Here is a 12,338-nt window from a genome sequence, read left to right as displayed (position 1 = left end):
GTTGTGACTCCTTTGACTCTGAATAGAATATTTCCAGGAATCCTTGGGATTCCCTGAAACATGCACTTCTAACACTTGTTCTCTGGAATCACCACTCTTGGGAGAATTACTTATCTTAGACTGAGAAAGCAAATGTTGATTGATCATTTTGTACAATCTTGAATCATTTAAGCTCTTAAAAATACTAGGGAAACAACTTTAGAGAGCCTCCCTCAGCAGTAAATGTAACACATGAGTGGTGAGTAGATCTTTCCTAGGAATCCAAGCTTTGGAAATAGGAAGTACAGACAGGCTTGAACAAGCTGTGTTAATTGGGTCCACCCATCCCAGTGGGGGGAAAGAGCCAGACCTGGGTGAAAATCTCAAGTTATTGCCCTTCCAAACTCTGTTGCTCTAAGCAAGTTACTTCATCTCCTTTATTCTCTTTCTGAATTTCTAAAAGGAGAATCCTGCTGCCTACTTCCTAAGGTTGTCATAAGATTTAAGTTAGGGGTGCCTGGGTGTCTCAGTCAGTTAAGTGTCTGACTTCGACTCAGGTCATGATCTCGCGGTTTGCAAGTTCAAGCCCCATGTCTGGCTCTGTGCTGACAGCTCAGAGCTTGGAGCCTGCTTAGTATTGTGTGTCTCCCCTGCTCGCACCTATCTCTCTCACTCTCTCTCAAAAATAAAGAAACATTAAAAAAAAACGTGTAATGAGAGAAATGAGTGCTTTGATATCCCTTCCCAGTGCCCACTCCCCACTCCACCCTTGATAAGATTTTAAAATATTTTTTTCTCTCTAAAAATAATGAGAAGAAATCACTAGCAGAAATAAAGTACAATTAAAATTATCTGTTGTTTGCAATCACACTTTACGAATCTTGAAGGTCAGTGGTGGTGGGAATCAACCTAGAATCCTTTCAAGACAAAGAAATCTCGAGTCTTCAGAGAAATCAGAGACAATGATTTAATTTAGTTATTACTAATATTATTATAACAAAATCCATTCTGACTTAATGACCTAACATGGGGGTGCTTGTGTGGTTCAGTCAGGTAAGCACCTGACCCTTGATTTCAGCTCAGGTCATAATCTCATGGTTCATGGGATTGAGTTTTGTGTCGGTCTCTGTGCTGACAGTGTGGAGCCTGTTTGGGATTCTCTTTCCCCCTCTTCTCTGTTCCTCCCCAGCTCATGCTCTCTATCTCTCTCAAAATAAATAAACTTTAAAAAACCTAATATATATTAATTTTGTGCTTACAAAGTATTCTTCCATACATTATGCCATTTGACCCTCAAAACAATTCTCTAAGGCAGGAAGCTCAGAAATTTATCTTGCTCAGGTAAATGCACTGAGGTTCAGAAACTTGCCATGAGTCACAGCTAAGTGATCACAGCAGGACTCAAGCACATGTGTCCAGACCCCAAATTCACTGCTGACTCTTCTGTCATCCCACTTAATTCCTTAGCTGTTAGCCCCATCACATGAGAAGCATGAAAACATGCGTGTGATTGCCCACACATTTATATATATATATATATATATATATATATATATATATATATAATGCCATAGCTCACATCGTTCCACTGGGTCAACCAGTTTTTTCTAGGACTCAATAGTATGTGGATATAAATTGTAAGAGTTGCTAACATTTATTAAGAAACCGTTATGTGCCAGCTACTATGCTAAGTAAGCCCTTTATATACACTTCCACCTAATCCTCTCAATAACTCTATAAAGTAGATATTGTTACCTCATCTTATAGAAGAAGAAACTAATTATCAGAGAGGTCAAGAAAGTTGTTCAAGATCACACAGTCCCACAATGGATTCAGAGAAATGTCTGTCTGGCAAAATACACACTTTCAATCTCAGTGCTATTTACATCATAGCAAAAACCCATGTTTCTCGGGCACTTGCCACAACTTCTCATACAGAACTCCAGCCCTCCCTGAAGGTGCCCCTCAAATATTTAAGAGTGTCCTAAGGAGATGCCTTACATGTGTCCTCCAGGGAAATTCTATCAGTCCTTCTGTCAACTCTTTCTCTTCTATTCTAAGCCTACACAACCTAGAAATGAAATATTTGTCAGTAATCACTTCTGTGGTAGACTCACAAATAACAGGTTAGAAGAGAGAAGTGTCCTGAACACACCACCACTACCACCATAGTTTTTTGGTTTGTACATCCTTTTATTTGGAAGTTGAAGTTAAAGTGAAACTTCTCATCTCTTTAAAACCCTGGCCGATCTGGCAGTTGTGGTAAAGAGGCATCTGGCAATTATTTCACTTCCTTGAAGCTCACATTCCTCAACTGCAAAACGGAGATAATGCCATCTCCTCACCCTTGATTTCAGCTCGGATTGTGTTTTGCCTTAAATAACATTAAGTCTGTAAAGCACCTAGCATAATGCTTGGCACCTGGAGAAGCAAAAACAAAAAGATGGTTCTTCTCACCCATATCCCTGTTCTGTACAAAGATAGCTCCTTGCCTTATTAGCAGTTAATCCATTAACAAACTAGTGTGTGTTAAGTGATTAGTGTTCACACAAGTACTTTTATAGGAGAGTGGGAAAATTACATAAGAGGACTGAACATCAATCTACACAGGATTTTTATTGAAAAATAGTGTGATCAGATCAACATATCATTATTTCAATGGAGGGGTCTAAGACTTGGACATAACATTGTTTTGCCAAAGTTTTCTCTGTAATGATGTGTGTTATAAAGGGATTATACTGTCCTATTCCTAGACTAGACAGCTCTGGGCACATTTCTGAGCAAATGTACACTGACTCCTTTGTCAGTTGTCTGGAAATGTGGACAGAGTTACCATAACCTTGGGTGTAATGGCTGTGTGAATATATTTAAAATAAAAATAAACAGAGGGCCCCAACCACCCATCCTGAGAACTTCCAAAGACACCCTGGCCAGGAGTGGTCAGCCAAGGCCATGGCCCTGCAGTAATCCAGCAGTGCTTCCCATGTAAGGTAATGGCCAGGAGTTGGGGGGAGAGAGATAGGTCAGGCTCATGTGCTGCCAAAGCAGCCAACTTTTTAGGTTATGTGCTCAGTTTGTCTCAGAGCATAATTTCCTGGTTCCCTTTCAGTCAAGTTCAAATTAAAAGGAAAGACCTTTTCCACCTCCTACTCACTTCTCTCCTCAGGAACAAGGCCATGGGACTCAAAATGTTCTTTTCCATTGTGAGAGATATTGAGCCTATAGTAACACCCTGAAAGTGGACTACTCAGTGAATTTTCAGGTGAATTGCTTTAGTTTTCACAAAAGGCTGAAGTATTTTTTTTATTTTTTTTCAACGTTTATTCATTTTTGGGACAGAGAGAGACAGAGCATGAACGGGGGAGGGGCAGAGAGAGAGGGAGACACACAGAATCTGAAACAGGCTCCAGGCTCTGAGCCATTAGCCCAGAGCCTGACGCGGGGCTCGAACTCACGGACCGCGAGATCGTGACCTGGCTGAAGTCGGACGCTTAACCGACTGCGCCACCCAGGCGCCCCTGAAATATTTTTTTAAAACAAAGTAAAGCCCTCTCCCATCTGGTTTGTCATCTGCATAACTTCTCTTATTTCATCTTTCTGTCTCTCTCTCTCTCTCTCTTTTTTTTTTTCCTTATCCCTTTTTCATCTTTATCTCTTTATTTCTATTTATTTGGGTATGTGTGTGTGTGTGTGTGTGTGTGTGTGTGTGTGTGTGTGTAATACCATGTATTTTGATGTGGGACTATGGGACTAACACTGGGAACTCCTAAATAACCATAGGGTTTAAAGAGGAAATTCATTAAAACATTAAAGTTGTTTACAACTGTGCATTATCAATGCAAGCAAGGTGGATTAAAAGTACACTTTGGAATGTCCTGGAAGCTTCATCTACAAATCACACAGTGTCTCACAAGTCAGACACCAAAGAACAAGTGTAGCTAATATAGAATTTAGGATTAAACAATGAAACGAATAACTTTAATATTTTCATTTCAAATATGGGGAAGGGGACATTTAATTAAGAAAAAGAAATTCAAAAAAAAAAAAAAGAAAGAAAGAAAGGAAAGAAAAAGAAATCCCATCAGACTCACCAACATGAGAGTGCTGACTGTTGACTGTCCCCTCCCACCTCTCATTACTAGAGTGTTCTCCAGTCTGTCTGGTTTTGTGATTCTGTAAAGTGAGTGCTGAGTCCACTCTCACAGCAACATTATCCCCTGCTCCTTGAAGACTGCCCCTGGGTCCTGAAGATGTGTCATTTGCTTCCTCAGGCTGTCATTGGAACCATGGGGCCAAGTCATGTCTGCCCACAGCTGCTGGCATTTGCATCCCTGGGCACTGAGGTCTGAAACTCGACCCTGGCAAGGGCCCTACCCCCTTGGAGGAAATGGCTGAACAGCCCGAGCAACAGCAGATGAAAACTTCCTTCCTCTTCATCCAGCTGCAGGCCCCCCCTGCCCGAGCTCACCCCTCCCAGTCTCCAGCTACTGCAGCCTGGGCAGCCGCCCCAGGGGGCCCGGAGGAGGGACACATTTTCCCAAGTCCCAGGACTGGCTTCTTGGCAGGCCAGGACCTCAGGCACACACAGGGCTTGGCTGCTCCTCCCTCCCGCCTGCTGCAGAAGGGGGGCTCTGGGACAGAGGAACCAGCTGCTTTCAGTTGCTCTGCTCTGAAGGAGGAGGAGAGAGAGGAAAAATCCCAGGATCTGGATGTAAGAAGAGGTGGTGTCTGCAGAACCCCACGTCACAGGCCTTCCCCGGCCCCCGCCTCCAGGAAATTTGGACGACTACAGCCCCTGTCATGCAGACTTCGTAGCCCAGCTCCCGTTATGAGCAATGAAAGCAACAATCCCTCCATGGGCTGGGAGCACTGGCCAGTCATCACTGCCCCCCAGGACCTGTGGAGCAAGGACCCTTCGTCTTGGGATGCCTTGGGATGTTCAATGCCACAGGCCATCCTGGCTCACGCTACTGACAGGGGTGAAAGTGCTATGCTGAGGAGAGGTGTTGCTACCTGCCAGATTCTTCCCAAGAGCTGTGAAGAGGGCACCAGCACCACTGTGCAAGCTAGGAGAGCAAGGCTCTACAGATACTGTCCGCCCATTCAGACCAGCAAGAGCTACCCAGCCCTGCCTGCCGCTCTGCCTCTCAAGGTAAGAAAGCCCATGTGGCTGAATCCCCAGACCCCAGCTGTTCCCAGAAGAGAGAATAGAGAATGGGGACAGAGGTGCCCACTAGAGCTCCCAGTCACTCACACTTGCATGTCCCCTGCACTGTCGATGGGGTAAACCTCAGTAGCAGAGGTACTCATCAGCCACAGTCCCCCTGCCTTGGGCCTAGATCTTTCCTCTCTGCTCTGCCACCTTTCCCAGCCATTAGCAACATTTTGTTTGGAAGGAGAGGATGAATAACTGTTTCCCAGATTTCTGACAAAGATAGGAGAAGACAAGTCAGGCAAGGAAGTACATACTTTTAGGGGAAGACCAGAGGGAAGGATAAAGGAGGTACATAGACTTTTATTGAGCCCTATGATGTGTCAGCCATTATGCTAGATGTTTTTCTATACCCCATTTGTCCTCATAACCACCCTGAAAAATAGAAGCTCATACCCCCATTTCAGATGGGGGGAGCTGAGAAGTGGCTAGGCAAAAATCCTCCCCCTTCCAAAAAGAAAAAGTAAAGAAGCAAAACCTATTCTCCAGAATGGGCTCTGGGCATTTTAAGGAGGTTTCAGTGAATTTTGTGGAGGTTTTCAGAACCGAAGTGCAGCCTTGGAACTCAGCCACACCTTCTAAAGCCACATCTACCTCCCATCACCCCCCCCACACCCCACCCCAAGAAGCTATATAGCCCTGAGCATTGACCTCCCAGCTTCCATTTCCCAGTAGGAATGGAAGAGATAAATCTGTGTGGTCTTCAAGGGTCTCTTCCAGCTTTTATGGGCTCTGTCTCCAATCATGGCCATGCTGGCTCATTGTTATTAGCATCTCATTCTCTGCATCTCTGATCCAACCTCCTCATTGTGATGGTGTTCTCTCCACCCAGTTCAGGTATACAGATCACAAAATGGATGGACAAAATAAAAAAGTATGCTTTTATTTTCCCTTTATTAACAGTTTAGACAATTTGCTATACTTTGCACATAATATAGGTGACAGGGGTGAGGGTGAGGAAGAGCGTGTGTGTTGGGGTTGGTGGGATCAGGGAGAAGAATGGGGACTTTTCTGGGGTATGGGAAGGTAGACATGGAGGGGACTCTCAGGGACCTCACAGAAGAAATGAATGAAATTTCCATCAGAAAATTGGTCTTCCATGGACTTGGAAATGATGCGGCTTCTAGATTCTGTGGTTCTCTCCTACATGCTTCTATATAACATCCTTCCATGCTCTTTCCTCTTTTAACAGGGAGCCTGTATAGTCACAGTTAAGAATCAGGGAGAAAGGATGAGCCTAAATTCTATTCAGAGGGGAACTTTTGGAAGAAAAGAGATGCTAGCATGTTCCCTTAAGAAATAGTTTACATTCCTTCCTGGTTCTTGTATCACTCATTTCCTACAGGGATTTAGGAGGAATGACATACCCATGCGTCAGAGCCCTGTCTCTTTATGTGTGGTCACACAGTAGTTGTTTATGTATTTTGATGCTGGTTTGATAACTTGAAAACTCTATCTTTTCCTAGTCTCCCCTCCCACCTTCCGGGTATAAACCAAAGCCTCAGAGCCATTTCTCTAGGAAGAAGTACCTTGGGAGTTGATCCAAGTGGGTATATTTCTCCCTTGTCTGCTTCATGTAGCAACTTTTGTGAATGGGCTCCCAGACATCTGTCCCATCTAAACTAAGCATTACAAGATTCTGGGCTAAAAACTTAGATTTGTATACTAAAGTGTTGGGCCAGTAAAAGGGACCCTCAGTAGTCTTGTCTTAAGGGAGAGAAGAAGAGAGGCAAATCAGTGAGACACCTGGGTAGGACCAGGGAGTACATGGTCCGTGAAGGGTGTCCATCTAGGGTAGGACTCGAGGTGGTTAGGAAGCAGGGCTACAAAAACTTATCCTTGAGTTTGCTGGTCAAACATGATTCTCTCCATAACAGGAAAGATGGGAGTTGTGAAGTTAGCACCCTCAGACCACAAGTCCTTTAAATGCTTTATGGCTATTATTAGCCAGGTGATCCCTGCCTGGTCTTCTGTGCTAGAGAAAGGAGTACAATTAACAGAGAGAGGTTTTTTCCATCTTCCCAGTCCTGAATAGATTAAGGTGTCTGTATTTGATAAATTAGTGTATAAGAATTCCCTAGTCCTCTCATGCTTTGGAATTTAGCTGTAGAAGTCACTATAAAATGGCAGCAGCCTGATTAAAAATGTCTTCTTGTCACCTATGAATGGAAAGCCCTTGAATACCTGTAGTGGAAACTTTCACCTGATGTGCTCATGAAAAAATGTGATTGATTATATTTATTAAAGTGAAATTTTGGTTATATGGAAGCAAAGTCTACACACTACACACTACATGTACACACTACATGTGTTTCATAGGCTTGAGGTCCTTGTATTAACTTTCCAAGCAGATAAATCTGGATCTTAAGTGTAAAGTCTCTTCTTCACAATGCCCCAGATGCCTAAATATATTGCCTCACAGTTGAAACAAATGGACTCCAATATGAAAATTATTGACTTACATCCTTCCAAGTATCATAGGGAGTGAGTGCGGCAAATCAAATCAACTGATTTTTAATTTATAGTAAAAACAACTATAGCACTTTATGGCCAATATAGGGCTTCCAATGCACTATTTCCTCTTATTAAAACATCAAAACTCCATGAGGATATACATTATTATCATCTCCACTTCCTGGATAAGGAGACAAGATGCTTGTAGATGGTCAGCAACTTGCTGGATCCCATGACTAGGACATGTCAGCTCAGGACAGAACTCTAATTATCCAATTGGAGGCCAGAGCCCTTTTAGCCTTCTTTCAATGTCTTCTGGGAGGGTGAGATTTCCTTGGAAGGCAATCCACTACTTCCTGGAAACTGGGACACTCTACTCCTATTTTCTCTGGTGGAGAGGATGGGAGAAGGACCCTTGGGAATATCAGGTCTAGTGACCAGCCTTGTGTGAACAAGCACTGCTTTCTAGAAGCAATGAAGGTCTGGGTTTGGAGGACATGGTGTTCCAGCTCTGGGTAATGCCAGCTTGAGGGTTGTAACATTCCTGTGGTAAGTCCGTCAGTGTGAATCAGAAAATGTTCCATGGTCTGAGGCCACAGCTGCCCTAAGGATTTCTTGGGCCCATGTTCTGCTGCCTCTCTGTGGGAATGAAAGGAACTGTTGATGTGTGTCTTGAATCTGGGGCTAAAGATACAAAGACCATACCAAGATAAGACAGACACAACACAAAAGAGAGGGAAAAAAAGCTTTCTCTACAATCATTTTGGAAAATTTCCAATTTTTTTTTAAAACTAGGTCTTTATATCTTACATATTTTATGTTTTGAAGTAACAATGACTTTTGGTATTTAAATCATAGTAATTAAATATATTTTAAAGATCTTCCTCCTAGTACTATTTTTACAACACCCTCCCCCCAAAATTTTCATCTATAGCTTTAAATTTCCCAGAAATTTTACCTCTCTCTATTGGTCTTCCTTTTTTTCCCCCCTCCTCTCTTACCTCAAAAGCAATCACCTTTTTGAGTTTTTATCACCAGCTTTTAGGAATGTTCAAGTTTAGAAGACAGAATGGAGAATGAGCCAGACAGATAAGGAGCCCACGGGAAGTATATGTGGGAAGGAGACAGGGATGGGTAGTTCTTCTTTAAGATAGTGAATACAAGTGCAATGTAGGTCTATTTTCTTATAGGTAGGCCCTGGCAAGCAGACTAGAAAAAATAGTTTTAACTTTCTGCATCTTGGATTGTTTTGCTTTAAAATAAGACCAATGTCTGAAATATAAGTCTGTAAGTTTTTGACAGAAAGTTTTTATTTAAAATAAAGGTCACTGGCACTGGAATTTATGAGATGAAAATGAAGCTCTGGTTCTGTCAACTAGCTAGCTAACTAGCTAAGTGGCCCCTGACAACTCACTGAACAAAGTTGGTTATCACATTTGTTCTCTGAGGTCCTTCCAGTTCTGACTCTCCATGATTATGAATCTATGAATCCAGAAAGGGAATGAAAACTGTTTCATGAAATAAAAGTATTAAAACAATTTAATTTCATCTACCTCAACTTGTCTCTAAAAATTAATGGTTTTATCAAGTGACTTCTCTGCAAGAAAGACATACACATTGGGCTTGCCTCTCTCTCAGGGAGATCTGGGACTCCAGTGGGCACTGGGATGGTTATATACATGAATAGCACAGTGCCTGGCACTTCACAATTAGTTGAATGAATGAATAAATGATGGAATGAACCTCATAAAGGCTGATTAATGCTCAGTGATATGAAAGGGTTAGTGCCTTTTTTGAACAATAAAACAAATCCCCACCATTTTAGGGCCAGAATTCCCAGCTGTCCATCCCCTAACCATTGATATTTCCTTCTCTGACCAGATTTTGGTTGAATTAAATTCCCTTCTGGAGTTGAATACTGACCCTCCCCCTCCCCCGGGTATACTTAAACCCCCTGGAAGAGGTCAGTATCTTATCTGGGGTAAACACTTAATTACCCAAGCATCTTTGACTTTTCTGACCTGTTATAAGCTTAGAAACTGTTCTGCACATAAAATGGTAATCTAGGTAATTCAATCTTTACATTAATCCTTCTTGGTGAGCAATTTAGAATTTTAAAATAGAAATTAGAACAAAGAGAGAGCTTGCACAAATGCCCGTATAGTAGTTTTAACAGTAATATAGATAAGTGTGTGGTGGTGTCCCTTTTAAAAGATTTTGGTACTTAGGAGACAGTATTGATTGGATTGAAAAGCTTATCGTTAGTCTATTTTACATTGCATTGGTTTTGACACAGATGTCTTGATTTATTACTCCAATAAATGAAGTCTGAGATAGCAGAATGAGTTTCAATTCTTTTTTATCTTGCAATTGCCTCAGCGTTCCCATGACAACATTTTCTCACTCTTTTTTTCTCTCCTTACTCTTTCCTTTCGCATTCAAATACAGACATCTTATGATCATTGTACAAGTGCTACCCTCATGGAACTATATACACTTCAGCATCTTGATTGGAAGTAGAAGGCAGAGAGCACAGGGGCCACTTTACAGTTGGGTGACCCTGTGACATAGAGAAAAGCAATTGGAGTGGGAGCTGGGACATAGGGGCTGTGGCCCTTTCCTTGATTCAAGTTAGCTAAGTGAGGACAAGTCTCTTCATCTGGGTCTTAATTCCTTATCTGTAATGTGAAAAGACTAGACTGCTTTCCTCCCATCTAGCTCTGTGATTCTAAGTCCTTGCCAATCCATTTGTGCCCATATTTTGGAAATTCAACCAAAACTATAGCTTTTGATGATAAATCTCTAAAAGCCCATCATATTTAGAAGTTACTATGAATTGGGAAACTCCTTTATTGGTAAAATTAGATGCCTTTCTACTATCCAGAGGATAAATAAAAACTGAATGTATTTTAAAACACTTTATACGAATATATACCAAATTTTCTAATCTTGAGTGTTGTTTGTTTTTACAAAATATTAGTAGTATTACTCAAATATTAGGTTTGGCCTGAGACATTTGGACAGAAGCTAAAGTTGAGGGGTTTTGACTATACAAAAAAGAGTTGTGTTTTGTTATTCTCCCATATTAAAAGGAAATAAATCTGCTGAAAGGTGTTTTTAGTCTCTTGAATCAATTATTCAGCAAAGAAAATGTTGGCAATCAATTCCAGTCAGAAATTAAAACCTAGAATGATGAAGAGACTTACCTTCACTTAGCTAGTTTGAATTAGTTTCAACAGATTGCCTTCGTTTAACTTTGAAAGCTTGTGCTCTTGAACAAAAGTGTTGTATTAGGATTCTTGTTCTAGTTAGGATTCTTGGTTGTGTATAATAGAAATCTTCAAAGATACTTTATCCCAAATGCAGGGTACTCATTGGAAGAAAGATACATGTGTAAGTGTAGAGCCCCAGGGCAGAGGCATAGATGGTCCTCAGGACCAATTGGAATGAGAGCTCCAGAGCTTTCAGGCCTCTCTCTTTATCTCTTTTCTTTGTTGGACTCTGTTCCTCTCTTTACTCTTCTCTGAATCATTTTCTCTCTTTCTGCACATCTGCTTCCTCTACCCCCTCTTCCACAGGGAGGAATATGGCCACCCACAGTTCCCAGGTTTACATCTCCTCTCTTTAGAGACAATTCAGACCAAGACTGAAACCCCTTAGGACTGCTTCCCAGCCCCTGGGAAAAGGCTCCCTGGTCCATTGTGGGTTGGGTGTCCCCCCAGTTTACTATGGGGCAGGGGCAAGCACAGCTTACATGGTACTATCAGATCTGCTGACAGGCCAAAAATGGTGATGAATATGTATATCTTAGAAAGGGACAGTTTCTAGAAATTAATGCGATGTGGAGAGGAGGGGAGCAAATATGGACAACGAACACAATAAATGACCAAAAACACTGCCAGGGTGTTTTCAGCTAAAATTTATAAAGTGTTTGCTTTGTATAAATGTCCTGTCTGAGTCTTTTCAAATTTAAAGGAAGCCAGTTTTTACAGCCTTTGGGGAGATTTTAAAAAGAGCATCCCTGAACTAAGCAATATATTAGAATCAAACTATTGCTTGATACAGTTTATGAACAGATTTCTTTTCCGAATCTGATACTGGTTATGACATTGTAAATTTTCTCTTTCAAATATGTTTCTTTGTATATTTTTCAGAGATTATAGGGTGCTATAAGAGTTACACAAATATAAGTCCTTAGTGAAAGTGGGGTTCCATACTAAGCAGATAACCATCTTAGATTCTGCGTGTGATCTCTTCCACTTTACAGCAACTCACTGGGACTCCTGACCAACAGTGTTCAAGAATTAAGAACAACAAAAATCACAAACATAAGCCACATTCCTTGAATTGGGCTATACTGATTCCTTGAATTGAACCATATGAACGAAAAACAAAAGGTGGGCAAAAGAAAGAATGATGGTTCCATATAGTTAACATTGTTGGGCTATTGCAGGGCTGTGTTTTTAGGAAGCTCCTTTTCCCTCATTCTAAAGTAATCAGCAGTTCCGACTCCTTTTTTGGCTGCCCTTTGTGTTGTGCATATTTCCTGTGATTATATTTAGTCAATTTTAACTTTTTGGAATTTAACTTTCAATTTTCAGGATGTGTGAATTTGTATTAACCTTTAAATTACCAGGTCCCGCAGATTATGAGGGCATTATTCAAGCATTTACAATGTTTTGTCATTTGAAAA

General features: G+C 41.4%; 1 protein-coding gene across 19 annotated transcripts in view; it reads left to right on the top strand.

The window, feature by feature from the left end:
- The window catches only part of PSD3 (pleckstrin and Sec7 domain containing 3), a 785,560-nt gene that overhangs the window by 125,524 nt on the left and 647,698 nt on the right, over positions 1-12,338 (top strand). For all 19 annotated transcript variants that reach the window (XM_045055432.1, XM_045055440.1, XM_023252529.2 and 16 more), the window contains one exon: positions 4,251-5,131. In XM_045055432.1, the coding sequence (XP_044911367.1) occupies positions 4,367-5,131 (765 nt within the window). In that variant the 5' untranslated portion in view covers positions 4,251-4,366. The remainder of the gene's footprint in view (positions 1-4,250; positions 5,132-12,338) is intronic.

The sequence above is a fragment of the Felis catus genome, chromosome B1 (assembly GCF_018350175.1).
Source record: "Felis catus isolate Fca126 chromosome B1, F.catus_Fca126_mat1.0, whole genome shotgun sequence".
NCBI lineage: Eukaryota > Metazoa > Chordata > Mammalia > Carnivora > Felidae > Felis > Felis catus.
The sequence above is the reverse complement of the archived record's forward strand: the minus strand, read 5'-3'. Positions and strand labels throughout refer to the sequence as shown.